The sequence below is a fragment of the Neoarius graeffei genome, chromosome 4 (assembly GCF_027579695.1).
Source record: "Neoarius graeffei isolate fNeoGra1 chromosome 4, fNeoGra1.pri, whole genome shotgun sequence".
Classification (NCBI taxonomy): Eukaryota; Metazoa; Chordata; class Actinopteri; order Siluriformes; family Ariidae; genus Neoarius; species Neoarius graeffei.
The window spans coordinates 36678115-36698621 of NC_083572.1; the positions used below are offsets into that span (position 1 = coordinate 36678115).

The window sequence follows — 20507 nt, forward strand, 5'->3', positions numbered from 1 at the left end:
GTGAGACTACCGCTTAAAAGCTCACTGATGTCACTGTTTGCGCTGCTTAACGACATCACGTGACGTCCACCCACTTTCGCTAACTCCACCCAATGTGTCCACCCACTTCCAGCCAGCACGGTTCAGCGCGGTTGTAGTCGAAATGCAACTCCAACAGCCCCGCTCAGCCCAACTCAGCCTCGTTGGTAGTGGAAAAGCGGCAATAGAGACACAGTCATTCACAGTCACACCGATGGTCAATTTAGAGCCACCAATTAGCTTAACCTGCATGTCTTTGGACTATGGGGGAAACTGGAGCACCCGGAGGAAACCCACGTGGACACAGAGGGAACATGCAAACTCCGCACAGAAAGGCCCCTGTTGGCCACTGGGTTCAAACCCAGAACCTTCTTGCTGTGAGGTGACAGTGCTAACCACTACACCACCTTGCCACCCTGATCTCAAACACGAGTTCTCCAATCTTTGCCACATTGAAAGAATTTAGTCTCTGTGTCCACTTTATTTATACCCCAGTAAAACAGTACATAATGGATGATTTACTTGGGGGAAGCCATGGACTAATGGTTAGAGAAGCAGCTTTGGGAGCAGAAGGTTGCTGGTTCAATTCCCTGGACCATCAGGAATGACTGAAGTGCCCTTGAGCAAGGCACCTAACCCCCAACTGTTGCTCTAGGTATGCTATGTCACTCTGGATAAGAGTGGTAAATGCCTGCAATAGAATAACTGCTTAAGAGTTCCAACACTTAGGTGAACCTAAAAAAGTATAATGTAAATGGGACCGCTCATTTACATTTTCTTTTTTTTATATATATATATATATTTGAGGTTTGTTTTTTTTTTTTTTTAATTTATTTTCATTTGATTTTACATTCCGGGGTCATATTTTCAGTGAAATGAAGTAGGATGGTCACAAATATCTGATTTATAATCAACTACTCGAGTATTTAAAAAAAAAAAGTTTTCATACATTTTTACATAATCAAATAGTCAGCAAATTATGCTCCAGAAGGTAGTAATGTGCAGCAAAGTTGGCTTTACAACAAACCCCAAGAAAGACCATTGAGCTTCATGGAGGAAAGCTAGAGAGGTTCTTAAAAGAGGGAGATGGCAATCTTAGCAGTTTTCCCACTGAGGAAAACATGACCCTAACTCGCTTTAGCTTGGGTCATGTGGCGGTGATCATCAGCCAGTGGTATCAGTTCTCCAACATCACCCAAGAGTCTCCTGAAGATTAGGACAGTTATTCTTGTGGTACAGCAGATCAGATGTTTTTAGGTTGATGTCAGAATCGAATTGAAGAACTGAGTGTAGTATAATGCAGACATGGGGACTTGAGACTTAGTGACTTGGACTCGAGTCGCTGTTTTAATGACTTGTGAATTGACTTGACAAAATATTCAATACTTGAGACTTGACTCGGACTTGGAGGTATAAGACTCGGGACTTGACTTGCGACACGATGACTTGAATGACTTGAGTGTTCACATGTTTTCAGTGTGAATATAAAAGGTAATTTTTTAAAAATGATGTTGATCACCGTGCGGGCTGAGAAAAGCACTGCCTTGTCAATCAGTCATGCCCTCTCTGCATGGGCTACCTTACATACACCAGAGATGGGACCAAGTCACACATGTGCAAGTCTCAAGTAAGTCTCAAGTCTTAACCTTCAAGTCACAAGTAAGTCCCATGTATTTTTTTTTTTCTTGGGCAAGTCAAGTAAAGTCAAGTCACAGGCTATGTCAAGTCAAGTCAAGTCCTGTAATAGGTCAAGTCAAGTCCAAGTCAAGTCACCTTAGGCATATTGTAATTTTAGCTGCAAAATCTGATCTTAATAAAGTGAAAAGGCAACATAAGTAACTGTAAGTAAACATCACTAGCAAGTGTGCCCAACCTGTTTTAAAAATATTTGCATTGTAAATCTTCATGTTCAGTAAAAGACAACATGGAATCAAACAAAACAGTAATAACATAATTATTATTAATTTATTGATGGCAAAAGTGATCTGTAGATCAAAAGCCAACTGTATTTCACGGTTTAAACATTTTTTCATCAGTGAGTTGCAACCAGTAACAGCTAAAACAAAAAGTAACTTGTATTAAACTGTTACACCTCTCTCTCTCTCTCTCTCTCTCCCAGACGCGTGCACACACTCACTCACACCCACACACAAGCTCGCCATCTCACTCAGACACACACACAGTATACCCACAAGTAACTCCCCTTTTACAAAGTAACAACAACTTACAGTAAACTTTGTCACATTTCTCTTCTCTCACTCACTCACACACACACACACACACACACACACACACACACACACACACACACACACAAAAAAAAAAAAAAATCCACAAGTCATTCCCTTTTTACAAGGTATTGCACTTGCAAAATATAAGATTAGAGAGAGTCTTATCTGCAAGCCGAGCACGATGGGGTCTCATGATGATTCCACCATGGCTGAAGACTCTTTCAACTGGGGCACTTGAGGCTGGCACTGACAAAGCTTTCATTGCAACAGGAAAAAGGGCAGGGAGGACAGCCCTATTTGCTTCCCAGAAGGACAGACAAGGCTGCCCACAACAAAGACCAAAATAGTTATTTAGTTGTGTCTCTGGGTTGGTGGTTGGGTCCTGCTTGCGGCGTTTTCTGTAGTCTGAGAATAAGCCAGCGCTGTCTTCCTGATGGCTTTCACTTTCGACGTCTTGGAATCCAGGACTCTGGGACGTTGTGTGAGGTTGCACCTCACGTAGAATCAGATCTAGTAATAACAAAGACAAATTGCGATATAAGATATCATGATCATAAAAAGTGAACACTCATTCATCATTTCACAGCTGAGTTTGATAGGCTTGAAAAATTGTCTCTAAAATGTATTATATTATTTATACAACTGTTGTGAATTTAATTTCCATAATTTGATAATGGTGACATGCCTAACTGTACATAATGTAAAAAAAAAAAAATCACTGACCTTTCACCATGTCAACAATGTTGTTCTTGATGTCATCGGTGACAAGCACATCATGCTGAAGCCACGACATGGAGAAAGCTGGGTCCATGACAGCTGACCTGATGTAGACTGGGTCTGCAAATGGCAGCTCTTCTCCTGATGCTGCTGACAACATCTTCACATTAACAAAGATCCCCCGGAATCTTTCCTTCAGAGAGGATTGCAGGCTATGGATCATGCTTCCCAGGAAGCGCGCTTGCGGTCTGAGTTTTTCCAAATGGTGGTTTAGTGACAATACACAGGGGAGGACAGAGCTTACAGTCACAATCTTCTCTCCCTGAGTAAGATCAGTGGCCTCGGCAAATGGTTGTAGCACGTCACAAAGTTCCTTCATCAAGTTCCACTCCCTAACTGAGAAGACCAGCTCATTGTGTCCTGTGTCCTGAACAACACTGCTCAATTCCTGATGACTGAATGAAAGCACTGCCTTGACTTGGCGGAGAGTTGAATTCCACCGTGTATTTACAGAAGCAGGTATCCCTCGCTGCCCAAACTTATCTTCAAATGCATCCTTAAAGGTGCTGGATGTATGCAGGAGAGAGCTCAGCTTGGAACATTTTGCAAAGGAACTGTTCGTGATCCGTGCATCCTTCAGACCATCACCAACAGTTAACTGCAGAGTATGCGCAAAGCACTGCTGACGTTTAGGGCTTCCTCTGTTGATTATGCGGTCCACAGTCTCCCGTTCATCTCTGGAGAGGTCTTCCCACAATTCTGCATCATCCAGATTGTCATCATCAGTTACTTCGCCATCGTGTTCTTTTGGAAAACACACTGAAAAGGCTCACTTCATATTCGCGGCATTGTCGCAGATTATAAAGTCGAGTTTATGTCTGATTCCAAATTCCTCACACAGGGAATCGAAGGCTTCTGCAATGCGTTCCCCTGTGTGGGGTCCTTTTGAATCAGTTGCATGCCAGCAGGTATGACTTTAGCATAACTCCTTCAGAGGTTGCCAAGACATGGCCAGTAACTCCCAAAAACCCACGCATCCTCCTATCTGACCAAATGTCTACGGTAACCGAAACATGGTCTACACCAGCAAGAATCAGTTTTATCTTTTCCCGAGTCTCGGCAACAAGGGATTCTATCTTTGAAGTCATTGTTCTGCAGCAGACAGGCTGGTACTTTGAGTCCACCACGGACATGAAATGCCAGAAATGTTTATTTTCTGTCATTTGAAAGAGGCATGCTACATCCAATCACAAGGTCTGTAACCATAGCATTGGTTATGGCCTTCTGTCTGGGATGATTGGCTGAATATGCTTCCAGAGTAGAGGTCTGCGCGGGTCGGATTTTTCAGTCCCGCCCGCGCCCGCATTGTGCAGTCCCGCTCCCGCCCGCGCCCGCAAAGAATTATGATTTTCAGTCCCGCTCCCGCCCGTGCCCACAAAAAAATTGATTTTCAGTCCCGCTCCCGCCCACGCCTGCCATATTTTGTCCCGCTCCCGCCCGCAAATCCCGCATGATGCAGACATTCGCGTTATTTCTCAGTAAAGTTCTTGTCTTGACACAGCGTGATGGTGCCCCGCCCCCTACTTTGAGTGGATTTGAGCATAAATATCTACAGCTCACGTTCACGTTTATTATTTACTTTGTTTCTGAATTCAGCATGTAGTGTCTCTAATAATAATAATAATTAGTGCTGTCAAGCGATTAAAATATTTAATCGCGAATCGCACATTTTTATCACATGAGAAACCATTGTAATTCTCTGATCAGCATAAAAAAGAGAATGGGCTTGCTTTGTACCAATGGTGCTTTTTTTTTTTTATTGCAAAGCAGAGCTAGTAAGAGAAGTGAATTGATTTACTGCTTGAGTTAGTCTACAACTCTAATCAGAGAGACAGGTTACACAGTGCCGGTAGGCTTGACTCAATGCTATCCCAGAAATCCTTCCTGTAATATGCAAATTTGTCCGCCTCTGATTGGACAGCCAAATTTGCATATTACAGGAAGGATTTCTGGGATAGCATTGAGTCAAGCCTACCGTCACTGTGTAACCTGTCTTTCTGATTAGAGTTGTAGACTAACGCAAGCAGTAAATCACTTCACTCATGGTTCTCTTGCTAGCTGGGTGTGAACTGCGAGTCATTAGAGTGATCAAAGGATTTCCCATTAGGGTTATCAATGGCAAATTTAAGATGCCATTCCTCACTCAATCTGGCAATCTTACTCTCTCTGCAAATTTAGGTATCTTAAAATGTTTTTATTAATGCCAAATAAAATATCCAGCACAAATTATATATGATATACATAAATTAATAATTTATACATTTTATTTCAAACACGTTTTTAGTTAGCGGGACTGCAGCTTATCACCGCTCCCGCCCGCGCCGCATATGTGCACTCCCGCTCCCGCCCGTGCACACATATGTGCACTTCCGGTCCCGCCCGCGCCCGCAATGAGCTTTCAAAATTTGTCCCGTGCCGCACTGCTTTGCGGCGGGTCTCGCGAGTCCCGCGGGAGTGCAGGGCTCTATTCCAGAGGATGAGACTGGATGAACTGTGAAATTGCAGGCTGTGTACCATCAGCGCAGGCATTTCTTGTCCTTTCATACTCCGCATATCTGTGAAGCAGAAGCAAAAACAAGAATGGGATGTGCTGTACGGTTGGGCAGACATGAAAACATGACATATGGTTAAATAGTTGTTTGAAGTTTTTTAAAACCACTATCTTGCTTAGGGCTGGATGATATTACTTATATCAATCAATCAATATTATGATTAATTGAAGCTTTTACCACAATTATGATTAACAAATAATTTTTATTAGATGTTTTTTGTAAGCTCAACTAAAGCTGACATATCTTAACCATGTGATTGTTTTATTTATTAACTATTTATTTAACATTCCCAACCATGAAATCAAAAGCTTGATATGAAAACATCTCATCAGCTCATATTTTTTATATTAAACAGTTACCAAAAAGTACAAAAAAAAAAAACTTAAAGAATAATTGACATAGGCCTAATTCACGTAAGATCACGAATAGAAGCTGCAGCAGGGATGGTACAGCTCACAGGAGGAAGTCTGTTGTGGTGATGTCTTGGAGCTACGTTAATGTTCTTAATTCAATAAAGCCATTGTTTAACTTCAAGTTGTGTCTGGCGATCTTTTTGCAACTCTGGTAACAATATATAACTCCCCTGCCTTGGTATGAACATTCTGGCGAACTTCTGACAACTATTTGACATTTTACTGTGCACAAGTTGACCAATAGCATATGACAATGGGGTAGGTGAGCTGCTTATGTTACACAGCATCATGAGTGCAAAGTGATCCTGCATCACGAGTGCAAAGTGCACAATTTACTTACAACAGATATACAGAATCATTAAACTTGACTTAACTACATTACTAACCAGCATTGGCATCAAAATTTCACAATGATAAACCGCCGCTCACTCTCGTAGCTGACATTAGCTAACAACCAATAGTTAGCTAGCTACTAGTTGTAGGCAACTGTTCTTCTTTGATTTTGAAGACATTCCTCATTGAAGATGTCTTCAAACACAAATTAGAAATCTAGTTGCCTATAACTAAACTCTTTGGATAACATGATCTGGGTGAATGAGAATATTCACAGACATTAGCGAACAACCAACACACCAGATTATATCACATTAACAAAACACTTACTGCGCAGGATGGCTCTTCAAATGACGGATGAAATTTGAGGTCGTGGTCTGGCTGTCTGAAATTTTGTTGCAAAGCTTGCACTGCGCTGTTCACCATTTACCTTCTTGGAAGTAGTCTTTGAAGGCGAAAGTAATTACCCTCGGTATGGCTGACATGTTTGTGATATCTCACAAGACGTTCACCACAGGGGCACAACGGGGCGTGGGCGTGGTGTATGTAAGGTAGCCCACGCAGAGAGGGCATGACTGATTGACAAGGCAGTGCTTTTCTCAGCCCACATAGTGATCAACATCATGTTAAAAAAAATTACGTTTTATATTCACACTGAAAACATGATGTTAACACTCAAGTCATTCAAGTCATCGTGTCGCAAGTCAAGTCCCGAGTCTTATACCTCCAAGTCCGAGTCAAGTCTCAAGTATTGAATATTTTGTCAAGTCAAGTCACAAGTCATTAAAACAGCGACTCGAGTCCAAGTCACTAAGTCTCAAGTCCCCATGTCTGACACACACACACATATATATATATATATATATATATATATATATATATATATATATATATATATATATATATATAAAAAATATAATATATATACACACACACACACACACACACACACAGTTGTGCTCATAAGTTTACATACCCTGGCAGAATCTATGATTCTTTGACCATTTTTCAGAGAATATGAATGATAACACAAAAACATCTTTTCCACTCATGCTTAGTGGTTGGGTGAAACCATTTATTGTCAAACGACTGTGTTTTCTCTTTTTAAATCATAATGACAACAGAAACTACCCAAATGACCCTGATCAAAAGTTCACATACAGTACCCTGGTGATTTTGGCCTAATAACATGCACAGAAGTTGACACAAATGGGTTTGAATGGCTACTAAAGGTAACGTCCTCACCTGTGATCTGTTTGCTTGTAATCAGTGTGTGTGCATAAAAGCTGAGTGAGTTTCTGGGATCCAGACGGACTCTTGCATCTTTCATCCAGCCACTAACGTTTCTGGATTCTGAGTCATGGGGAAAGCAAAAGAATTGTCAATGGATCTACAGGAAAAGGTAGTTGAACTGTATAAAACAGGAAAGGGATACAAAAAGATATCCAAGGAATTGATGATGCCAGTCAGCAGTGTTCAAACTGTGATTAACAAATGGAAAATCAGGGGCTCTGTTAAAACCAAGCAAATGCCACAAAGTATCTCGCCTACAATATGCCAAACAGCACAGAGACAAACAATATGAACAGCTTTCAGTGCAGAATGAAATTTAAAAGAGAAATTCTGATTTCCAAATGACAAATAAATGAAATTTATCCAAGAAATTACCAAAGGATGAAGGAACTGAAAACTCAATTGCAACAATTACATAGCATTATACTGAGGCCTACAAGTTTTTAGCTAGAAAGACCAGCCTATCAACATGCTCTGGCTTTAAACATGAGCGAAGGCAGGTCACAGCATTGCCTCCAGTGCTAAATAGTCTGTTGTTCCGACATAGTTAGCTTTTCTCTCTCACCTCAATCTGTTACCTACTCTCACGCCATTAGGGGGTGAACCGACGCTTGTAAGGTTTCATTACTGTGACTTGGCTTGCTTGCTTATTTAGGCGGAGTAATGAAACCTTACATGCGTCGGTTCGCCCCCTAATGGTTTGGCGGAGTACTGGTCAAAAAGTGCTTGATCAGATATGCAGCAGAGCTCGCATTTTAAATAGAATTAAATCGCGATTTTCATTTAATTTAATCGTGGCAGCCAAAATCGCGATTTTCGATTAAATTCGATTAATTGTGCAGCCCTAGGTTAACTCACGTCAGGTGCAGTGATTCTGCCACTTACCTTCCCTGACTCAGCCCACCATTCACAGACCGATGCTTGACCATGCCCCCGCTGCCACAGTGTTGTTCTGGGTTGTGTGGTGGGCTTTTTTTTTTTTAAAGTTTTTATTAATAATAAGGCCATTTTATTTTCATTAATTGATTATTTTAACTTCGCTATAAGAAATTAGTCAAATTTATTTAATAAAAGTTTAATACGGGGTGGGGTGTTTTTTAAACTGAGATTAAGAATGTGCTATTTTTAATTTTCTCTTCCTTGTCACCCTTTAAGTAAAACAGTAAGGCCACAGATACTGAAGTATTTTTCTTTAGGAAATCCATGCATTACTTAAAATATATATATATTAGGGCTGTCAAACGATTAAATTTAATCGTGATTAATCTCAGAATTTCATATAGTTAATCGCATTTTTAAAAATCTATGTAAATGAATAAGGCTTTTAAAGTGAAATGTTACAATTAAAATGGTGAACACATTTTATGCTAAAAGTACTTGTTAAAAACTGCTGGGACAAGAGAAAATGGTAAGGGAGTTTATTCACTCACATACTAGGCAGTACTGAACATACAAAACACAAAATTGGATTTTCTGATGGATTAGGGAGCTGTAGTCTCAAATATAAAACATGTAGTCACATACTACTGTGTCTCAGTTCAGACATGTGTGACAAAAGAAAATAAAAATGAAATAAAACTTCAGTTGTGCTGGAGTTGTATTCAGTCACAGCCTATAGGACTTCACAGTACTGTGCAAACAAAAATAAATTGCAGTCGGACTTCAATAAAGACATTTAGTGTCATATCACAGTGCTCCAGCATACTGAAATCTCACTTTACAAAAGTATTTTAGAACTGCAAAGTGCATACCAAAACCAACTCAATCACACTCTTCTATTGAAATGAAACTTTTGGAATGAAACTTCCCGTTTTAACAGACCTTTCTCCATCACTCACACGTACTCTTATTGAAGCAGCGCGCGACAAGCCTCAACAGGAACTACGGGTGACTCGCAGGTCCAAATTAGAATTTGCGTTAATGGCACCATTTTTTTTAATCGCGATAAATTGAGATTGCGTTAATGCGTTATCGCGTTAACTTCGACAGCCCTTATTTATATATATATATATAACACACACACACACACTAGTGCATCTCAAAAAATTAGAATACCATGGAAAAAGTTCCTTTTTTTCCAATTCAAAAAGGTAAACTTTCATATATTCTATATTCATTACATGTAAAGTGAAATATTTAAAGCCTTTTTTGTTTTAATTTTGATTATTATGGCTTATAGCTCATGAAAATCAGAAATCCAGTATCTCAAATTAGAATATTCCCTAAGATCAATCAAAAAAAGGCTTTACAATACAGAAATGTCCAACTTCTGAAAAGTATATTCATTTATACACTCAATACTTGGTTGGGGCTCCTTTACCATGAATTACTGTATCAATGCAGTGTGGCATGGAGGTGATCAGTCTGTGGCACTGCTGAGGTGTTATTGAAGCCCAGGTTGCTTTGATAGTGGCCTTCAGCGTATCTGTATTTTTGGGTCGGGTGTTTCTCATCTTCCTCTTGACAATACCCCATAGATTCTCTATGGGGTTCAGGTCAGGGAGGTTGGCTGGCCAATCAAAAACAGTAATATGGTCAGCAAACCATTTGGTAGTAGTTTTGGCACTGGGGGAAGGTGCTAAGTCCTGCTGGAAAAGGAAATCAGCACCTCCAAAAAGCTCGTCAGCAGATGGAAGCATGAAGTGCTCTAAAATGTCCTGGTAGATGTCTGTGTTGACTTTGGACTTGATAAAATACAGTGGACCGACACCAGCAGATGACATGGCACCCCAAATCATCACAGACTGTGGAAACTTCACACTGGGCTTCAAACACCTTGGATTCTGTGCCTCTCCTCTCTTCCTCCAGACTCTAGAACCGTGATTTCCAAATTAAATGCAAAATGTACTTTCATCTGAAAAGAGGACTTTGGACTACTGAGCAACAGTCCATTTCTTTCTCTCCTTAGCCCAGATAAGACACTTCTGACATTGTCTCTGGCTCAGGAGTAGCTTGATATTAGGAATGCGAAAGTTGCATCCCCTTTCTTGAAGATGTCTGTTCGTGATGGGTCTTGATACACTGACACCAGCCTCAGTCAACTCCTTGTGAAGCTCTCCCAAGTTCTTGAATCAACTTTTCTTGACAATCTTCTCAAGACTGCGGCCATCCCTGTTGCTTGTGCACCTTTTCCAGCCACTCTTTTCAGCAATGACCTTTTGTGGCTTACCCTCCTTGTGGAGGGCATCAGTGATCATCTTCTGGACAACAGTCAAGTCAGCAGTCTTCCCCATGATTATAATTGTGTGTACTGAACTAGACCGAGAGATACACTGTGTTCATACTGTTTTACTCAAACTCGAAATGAAATATTCTAATATTTTGAGATGGGTTTATGTTTTTGTACTGTATGCCATACTGATTAAAATATACTATTCAAAAAAAAGTAGGGGATATTTTATTTTGAGATCCAAATTTTCACATATACAAAGGGATACGAAAGCATGTTGTATAGTTCCTTACTGAGGAAGCATTTCCAAAGAAATTCATCACCCAAACACATCAATGACACTCTCATGATCAGCACGGGATGCTACTGATGATCAAGGGGGTCGTGCCACAAATTTGCATGACTCTGAATTGGAAGGTTAGAGCCACTCCAAAGGAAGATTTTGAAGAGAAAGCATCAGATTATCAGTGGTTGAAGTCGTTAATTAAACAGAGACCATGTGCCGTCTAACACAGGATGAGAGGTTACGTGCCCTTGGCATGCTATAGGTTGGCACAAGACAGGTCATTGTGGCAAGAGCATTGAATGTTTCCCAGTCTGTCATCAGCAGATTATGGTCCAGACATCATGCTACAGGGTCTGTTCAGAATAGACCACGATCCGGTCGACCAAGGGCAACAACTCAGGCTCAGGACAGATTCATCCGCACTATTGCCTTGAGAAATCATATGGTAACAGCAAATCAGATAAGGTCTCAACTTCGAAGGGATACTGGCTTGGTAGTGAGTGGCCAGACCATCAGGAATCGACTGCACAGATTTCACTTACACGCCCGACGTCCTCGTGTCATTCCCTGTTTGAGGGATCGTCACATTAGGGCCAGACTCCAATGGTGTCGTCATCATCAACGCTGGGATAATCGCCGATGGAACCACGTAATGTTCTCAGATGAGTTGAGGTTCACTGTGGACTTCCTGGACAGACGCAGGAGGGTTTGGTGCCGACGTAACGAACGTTTCCATGACGTTAACGTCATTAGACATTATCCGTATGGGGGTGGCTCTGTAATGGTGTGGGGAGGCATCACTGCTGCCGGCAGAACAGACTTGCATGTTGTTGCTGGACGTGTCACAGGGTAGTACTACCGGGACAACATCTTGGCACCCCATGTTGTGCCGTTTGCACGTCGTTATGGCCGCCGTTTCATTTTCCAAGATGACAATGCCAGATGTCATAGGGCCAGGATCATTACAGATTACCTCCAGCAGCAGAATATCACCAGATTACCATGGCCAGCACTCAGTCCGGACCTTTCCCCCATCGAGCATGTCTGGGACATGCTTGGACAGCGACTACGCCAACGTCAACAACCTCCTGCCAATGTCCAAGAACTTGCTGCAGCATTGCAACAGGAATGGAATAACATTCCCCAAAATGACCTGGGACGTCTCGTTAGGAGTATGCCACGCCGAGGGGGTTTTACCCGCTACTGACTCGGTTTCAAAATGGTGGTAAATTTGCTGTGTGACCCTGTGTTTGTGTTGACCCTTATTCTGGAGAATCTGTCCTTTACTGACTGTACACAGGGTTTCGAATAAATTGACAAATGTTTCCTTAATGTTTTTCTGTCATTTGTTTCCTTCCTGACCTCATGATCTGCATTTCATTCTACTTGTAAATCCAATATCCCCTACTTTTTTTGAATAGTATAGAAAAATGCTTGAAACATTTTAGTTTATGTGTAATGAGTCTATAATATATAACATTTTCACTTTCTTAAATAACTGATGGAAAATATTGAACTTTTTCACAATATTCTAATTTTTTTGAGATGCACTAGTATATTACTTTATAAAAATACAGTAATTGTTGGGAATTTTATTTTTCATTAAAAAGTCAGGATTTTAGGATAAAACCAAGTATATTTACACTTATGTGGTACTTTATCTAGTGTTAACAATTGTCTGGACAAGTAGGTTTTAAGGCACCATATGATGGTGAGTAATCAATTTTTAATCAAAGGAAATGGTCAACTAATCAGTTACCAAAATAATTGTTGACACACACAAAGCTAATTAACCACAAAGCCCTTTGGGGTTTTTTTTTTTTACACCCAACTTTACCAAGGTTGCTTATAAATATGTAGGTAACACTACATACATAGTCAATTTATTCATTTATTATTTTCGCTGTCTGGTTTCCATCAAATCGTGTGCTCTGATTGGCTCGTGAGCGGTCCGGAATCCTACGTTATGGACCTTTTGGCGACTCGCTCGTTCACAACAACGATGAACATGATAGCAATTTTTTGTCAACATTTTTGTCACCTAGATCAGGGAAGTGACCTTGATCAAGTTTTCTTCTCTGAAAAGTCAGAGCTGATGTAGCTTGTCAAACAAGTTTTTAACGAGTTTGTGTAGCAGGTTTGTTCTAAATATGGTTTCCCTTTCGGGCGCTCTCATTTTTTATATATATATATATATATATATATATATATATATATATATATATATATATATATATAATATAAAAAACTCTGATTCCAAAAAAGTTGGGACAAAGTACAAATTGTAAATAAAAACGGAATGCAATGATGTGGAAGTTTCAAAACTCCATATTTTATTCAGAATAGAACATAGATGACATATCAAATGTTTAAACTGAGAAAATGTATTTAAAGAGAAAAATTAGGTGATTTTAAATTTCATGACAACAACACATCTCAAAGTTGGGGCAAGGCCATGTTTACCACTGTGAGACATCCCCCTTTCTCTTTACAACAGTCTGTAAACATCTGGGGACTGAGGAGACAAGTTGCTCAAGTTTAGGGTTAGGAATGTTAACCCATTCTTGTCTAATGTAGGATTCTAGTTGCTCAACTGTCTTAGGTCTTCTTTGTTGTATCTTCCGTTTTATGATGCGCCAAATGTTTCCTATGGGTGAAAGATCTGGACTGCAGGCTGGCCAGTTCAGTACCCGGACCCTTCTTCTACGCAGCCATGATGCTGTAATTGATGCAGTATGTGGTTTGGCATTGTCATGTTGGAAAATGCAAGGTCTTCCCTGAAAGAGACGTCGTCTGGATGGGAGCATATGTTGCTCTAGAACCTGGATATACCTTTCAGCATTGATGGTGTCTTTCCAGATGTGTAAGCTGCCCATGCCACACGCACTAATGCAACCCCATACCATCAGAGATGCAGGCTTCTGAACTGAGCGCTGATAACTTGGGTCGTCCTTCTCCTCTAGTCCGAATGATACGGCGTCCCTGATTTCCATAAAGAACTTCAAATTTTGATTCGTCTGACCACAGAACAGTTTTCCACTTTGCCACAGTCCATTTTAAATGAGCCTTGGCCCAGAGAAGACGTCTGCACTTCTGGATCATGTTTAGATACGGCTTCTTCTTTGAACTATAGAGTTTTAGCTGGCAACAGCGGATGGCACGGTGAATTGTGTTCACAGATAATGTTCTCTGGAAATATTCCTGAGCCCATTTTGTGATTTCCAATACAGAAGCATGCCTGTATGTGATGCAGTGCCATCTAAGGGCCCGAAGATCACGGGCACCCAGTATGGTTTTCCGGCCTTGACCCTTACGCACAGAGATTCTTCCAGATTCTCTGAATCTTTTGATGATATTATGCACTGTCGATGATATGTTCAAACTCTTTGCAATTTTACACTGTCAAACTCCTTTCTGATATTGCTCCACTATTTGTCGGCGCAGAATTAGGGGGATTGGTGATCCTCTTCCCATCTTTACTTCTGAGAGCCGCTGCCACTCCAAGATGCTCTTTTTATACCCAGTCATGTTAATGACCTATTGCCAATTGACCTAATGAGTTGCAATTTGGTCCTCCAGCTGTTCCTTTTTTGTACCTTTAACTTTTCCAGCCTCTTATTGCCCCTGTCCCAACTTTTTTGAGATGTGCTGCTGTCATGAAATTTCAAATGAGCCAATGTTTGGCATGAAATTTCAAAATGTCTCACTTTCGACATTTGATATGTTGTCTATGTTCTATTGTGAATACAATATCAGTTTTTGAGATTTTGTAAATTATTGCATTCCGTTTTTATTTACAATTTGTACTTTGTCCCAACTTTTTTGGAATCGGGGTTGTACATGTATACACACACACACACACACACACACACAGACATATATCTGTGTGTGTGTGTGTGTGTGTGTGTGTGTGTGTGTGTGTGTATATGCGCACGCATCCTCACACCTAACTGGACTTATTGCAGTTAAAGAATGTAACTTGACAGAAATTGGCTTATTAACAGTTATCCCAGAAACTCAAAGGCAGGATGAAATGTTGCAGAAAATAATGTCAGCATTTTGCATCAGATTGAATTGCAAACTTTGTGTGCATGTTTTTAGGATCTGGAATACCTGTGTGAAGGCTTGGAAGGCAGATCATCAAATCCTTTGGCTGTACTCTTTGATTCATTGCTCCTACCAGACAGTGACTTCGGATTGGACTGTGCCTCGCCATTGCTATGGCGGTTTGAGCCAGAAAGAGCCATGACCCACCTTGTGCTTGGAAAAGGACCACCTGGAGGGGCATGGCACGTAAGTGTCCACAAGAAAAGTGTAACTTCTTTGCACTGTTTAAGAGGGAAGAGAGACTACAAGTATTGCTGGCCTTAAAAAAAAAAAACTTTTAAAAGAAGCTGGTAAAAATCTAATTCTTAGTGTGATTTGGTTTAATTTTCAAAGTATGGCACAGATTTGTTGGGATATGGATATATCAAACATGATTTTTACCAGCTTCTTTTAACTTGGTTTTTTATGGCCAGCAATATCCACACTTAAAGGTTTTAAAGGAATACTGTGAAGTAGGACATCGACTTTCTATAGACCCCTTCACATGTTTGTAAACAAACCGAGCGTTGCCAGGATGCGCGCGCAGCCTGGACTCAAACAATGGCGCTGCCCATAGACCGACATTATGAGCTGTCAGATTATGCAAAACAGTTGTCGTTACAAGATCGAGAATGCTACATAAATAAGTTAACTCTAACAAGTGGACATCGCCTACTGGATCCGCATTTAATTAAAGAGTGGACGGACGATGTTAGTAAGTTCCCTGGTATACAATGGCCAGATATATACTCGTACCTTACTGACAAGACTTCAGTGTACACCCATGAAAAACTTCGTGCCTACAAGTCTTTAGGCGCATATGATTGTTATGTGCGGGCATGTACAACTTGATTAACAATGGGACATTCATATTCATTTTGTTTTAATCAAATTATGCCAGTGATGTGATGGCAATGTGGCTTTAGCTACAACAGCAAATCCCAACACTAAACAGCAATTTGCAGGAGGTAATGGCATGAAAGGAATGATGGTGTAAAGAGTGCAGCTAAGAGAAATCAGAGCTGCGTAAAGAGCGAGAGGCAGAGACCAGAAATGAAACTGAACGGGGCGGGAGCTAGGTTAGAGCAGTCAGCGTAAGTTGGCATTTAGAGTGAGGGCACACAATTTTACCTTTCCATCCTTGCTTTAAAATTGTGATTTTCGGCATACACAAATAACTATGACACAAAATCTGGACTGCTTGAGTCAAGCGAGACCTCTCCTACATACAAAATTGCATGCAAAGCTAAGTTAACATGCTAACAATATTCATTACATTGTGTAACTATGACCCAGCTAATCAGACAAACGTTACCAAAGTATTTTGCTACATCAATAAACTAAGGCCGAATCCCATTTCACCCCTTGGACCAACCCCTTGGCCCTTCCCCTCCATTTTGCGCGTTCACGTGAAGGGGTAGGGGTATCCCAATCCCAGTTAACGCGGAGGGGAAGGGGGAGGGCTTCTGTACCCCTCCAAATGGAGATTTTCCTGGAGCAGACTCCGAACGAAGGGGTTTGAGTGATTTCCCACAATGCCATGCGGATTTCAGCGAGATTTCATGCGGATTTCATAAAGATGGCGGTTCCCGCGGCGAAAGATTGTCATAAATGTATTTTCTCCATTATTTACGTGTTTTAAGTTGTTATCCAGAGGAAACACGCCGCTTGATTCGCTTTCGAGCTGAGAATGAGCAGCGATTTCTGAAATCCAAGCTGCTGCTAAAAAGCTTTGGGAGTGAGTATTGTTTTCGGTTGCTTTACTGCGTACGTTTTGTTCTGTTATTCTCGCTTTTATTGTTTACATGAGTGTTCTGACACCTCATTCTGTCGGATGTGGTGCACGAAGCGCCAAAGATATCCCATTCAGTGGTGTTAGTTAACAAATCACACCCTGCCAGCAGAGATTTCTGGCTCTGACTGTAGCGGCTGGTCGCAGCCAATGACGCATTTGGTCGCGTTTTGCTAACGTAAACGCTGACGGAGGTACGCGATGACGTATGCGATCGTTGAAGGGCTATCCCAATACGTAGGGGTTGAATTTCAAGCCCTATCCCTTGTAGCTCAGTTTCAAGGGGAAGGGCCAAGGGGAAGGCGGAGGGGAAGGGGGAGGGGTAGGGGTAGAAATTAGAATTGGGATTGGGCCAAAGACTAGAAAGAATAAAAAAGAGAGCTTTAATAAATAGCCTGATCTTACCTGTGATGAAGTGGGCGCTGCAAACCCGCGCATTTTTGATGGTGCTTTCATCCCAGGCTACACGTTTGATGGCTTGTAGTCATAGACGTCGGCGATTTTTTTGGAATGGGTGAGATCCTGCTGGAATTCTGTACATTTTAACCCCATCACTGCTACGATTCTGACACCCGACAACACAACAACTAGGCATCGCTGAGTCTTTTTTGAGTCCAGGCTGCGCGTGCAATTTCCTCTTGCATATGAATGACGTTTACTGCGAAGGGGTCTATAAAATGCATTTTCAAGTCACAAATGATCAATTTAATAATACTATAACAAAGAAAACATTATAGAAAATTTTAAATACATTTTTGAGTGGGAAACTAATACTGTGTTCTGATATTTCATGTGAAAATTTGAACCCAGAAATCTGTTTCACTCCTGGCCGGCCATGCTGAACAGTCCCGGCAGTATTCTGGCAATCTCTGCTGCTCGTTCACAATAGTTGAATGAAGTACCTTTTAAACAGCCAATCCAAGAATATCCAATGTTTAACAGGTCTTGTCGACTGGCTGTATGAAAAAATTCCAACTGGTGATTTGACAAAAAAAAAAAAAGCACTGAAACTATCACCCAGTCTCAATTTGTTGCCATTCAGGCACCACATTTTAGGCATCAGTTGCATCTGGCCTGTACATATAGGAGCCAGCATAAAGCACCTCCTTAATCATTTGTGCAACCTCAGATACAATGGAAGAATTACTTTTTTTTTTTGGCTGGGCAGTGTATATTTTTAATAGAAAAAAAATGTTTTCTATTCAATTCATTCTGGGTTTTCTGAACTCAGCATAGGATCAGAATTACACACAAGGACAAAAGTTAATATAATATTAGCCCACTTTAGATTATTATTAATTCAGTGGAGCTGAAAGTTCCAAAGTGTCTTAATTTGCCAAGGCCTCTTAACTTCCTGTTAGTGATCATGATTGACTACAGCTGGTAGTTTTTCTTTGCCAACATAAAAAGGGCTGGGCGGCACGGTGGTGTAGTGGTTGGCGCTGTCGCCTCACAGCAAGAAGGTCCGGGTTCGAGCCCTGTGGCTGGCGAGGGCCTTTCTGTGCAGAGTTTGCATGTTCTCCCCGTGTCCGCGTGGGTTTCCTCCGGGTGCTCCGGTTTCCCCCACAGTCCAAAGACATGCAGGTTAGGTTAACTGGTGACTCTAAATTGACCATAGGTGTGAATGTGAGTGTGAATGGTTGTCTGTGTCTGTGTCAGCCCTGTGGTGACCTGGCGACTTGTCCAGGGTGTACCCCGCCTTTCGCCCATAGTCAGCTGGGATAGGCTCCAGCTTGCCTGCGACCCTGTAGAACAGGATAAAGCGGCTAGAGATAATGAGCTGAGATAAAAAGGGCTTGTTTGACAGCACTCACTGGATTGACCATCGGACAGAACAATGGGAAAGTCTAAGGCGCTCAGTGCAGAGAAGGAGGGTCATATATTTATTTATACAACTCAGGAATGTCTCTTGGAACCATTTCTAAACAACTGCATATTCCAAGATCATCAGTTCAAACAACTTTATGTAAGTACAAGTTTTTGGGAGATATAGCCACTTTGCTGGAAGAAGACCCAAACCATCGCACTCGGCTGAGAGAAAATTGGTTTGGAATGTCAGGAACCACTAGGCACAGGCCTGCCTTGAACTGGAAGCTGCTGGAACACTGTCTCCAGTCAAGTAAGTTTACATTGCCATGGACTGCCGTCCAAGAAAGAAGCCCCTGCTACAAAATCGATACCTTCAAGTTTGACTAAAGTTTGCAGCTGACCACATGGACCAAAAAAAAAAGCCTTCTGGGGAAAGTTTTATGGTCAGATGAGACAGAGTTTGAGTTGAGACAAAGACTGAGTTGTTTGGCCACAATGACCAAAGGTACAGAGGAACACTGGACCAACTTTTAAGCATGGTGGTAGCAGCATCATGCTCTGGGGATGTTTTTCTGCCAGTGAAACTGGTGCACTGCACAAAGTGGATGGAATAATAAAGGAGGACTACCTCAGAATTCTTCAGCATAACCTCAAACCATCAGAAACTTGGCTACAAGTGGGTGTTCCAACAGGACAGTGATCCCAAATACACATCAAAGCTGGTGGGGGAATGGATAAAGCAGGCTAATAGGCTTAAAACAAGTCCTGACTTCAACCCTATCAAAAATATATGGACTGTGCTTAAGTGTGGTCCATGCCAGGAAATACACAAATTTAATTGAACTCCATCAATTCTGCCAAAAAGAGTGGTCAAATATCCAACCAGCATTCTGGCAGATGCTTATTGATGGCTACCAAAAGCATCTAGTCAAGATAAAACTTTCCAAGAGACATTTAACCAAATATTAGACGTGCTATTTGTATATTTATGATGCTGTATGTATAATTTTGACCGTGTTGATTTCAGAAAACCCAAAATAAGTTAACTTGTGCCCCAAATGCTTGTTTGTTTTATTTATATATAATATGAGAAAGATGTATGTTGTACAATCATTCTGCCACAGAAAAAGTTCAAAAACAGTTTAAAGAAGTGAATGAAAGCCCAATATTGCCATCACATTGGTGATATTCATGTTCATGTCTGTAAACTACTGACCACAAGTGTATGCTATCTGGTATTGCTCATTCTGTTGTTCCTACAGGCTATGGAAGGATCCATGTTAACACTTAGCCTTGCGAATTGGATGGAACTTCCTGGCCTCAATCTGAAGGACTGGATGAGGGAGAAACGCAGGTATGAAGTTGATTTCAAGATCTGTGCATAGGAGCTTTAAAAACCTGTTTTAACAAATAGGAAAGGTTCAGTACTTGGAGAGAACTTTCAGCTTTCAATACAGTGGTTCATATGTATGAAGCAAGCTGTAGGAGTTATGCTGCCTACGACTTAACTCAGAAGTGGGAATTCAGAGCAGAGAATTACATAATTTTCAACCTCTGCATTTGAGCTACACAGTTTAAACAGTGCTTATTTGAATTACTATAGTCCCTCCTGTCAGCTCAAACCAATCTGGTCATTCTCCACTGATCTCTCTCATCAGCAACGTGTTTCAGCCTGCAGACCAGTCGCTCACAGGATGGGGTTTTTTTTTTTTGGGCAACATTCTGTGTGAACTCTAGAGACCACTGTA

General features: G+C 41.1%; 2 protein-coding genes across 3 annotated transcripts in view; one reads left to right on the forward strand and one right to left on the reverse strand.

Moving 5' to 3' along the window:
- The window catches only part of osgn1 (oxidative stress induced growth inhibitor 1), an 81928-nt gene that overhangs the window by 51841 nt on the left and 9580 nt on the right, over nt 1-20507 (forward strand). For both annotated transcript variants that reach the window (XM_060919202.1, XM_060919203.1), the window contains exons 4-5: nt 15174-15365; nt 20022-20113. In XM_060919202.1, coding sequence (XP_060775185.1) covers nt 15174-15365; nt 20022-20113 — 284 coding nt within the window. The remainder of the gene's footprint in view (nt 1-15173; nt 15366-20021; nt 20114-20507) is intronic.
- Nucleotides 2368-3788, reverse strand: LOC132884202 (uncharacterized). Its single transcript, XM_060918026.1, has 2 exons — nt 2973-3788; nt 2368-2759 (listed from the first exon to the last, which is right to left on the reverse strand). The coding sequence occupies exons 1-2, from the start codon at nt 3343-3345 to the stop codon at nt 2368-2370; spliced, it is 765 nt and encodes a 254-aa protein (XP_060774009.1). The 5' UTR covers nt 3346-3788.

Bases quoted from the DNA above. Each gene is read 5' to 3' on its own strand.
- LOC132884202 (XM_060918026.1), bottom strand. From the start codon at position 3,345: ATGAAGGAACTTTGTGACGTGCTACAACCATTTGCCGAGGCCACTGAT. The intron at 2,760-2,972 runs GTCAGTGATTTT...TGTTATTACTAG, and splicing joins CATTGTTGACATGGTGAAAG to ATCTGATTCTACGTGAGGTG.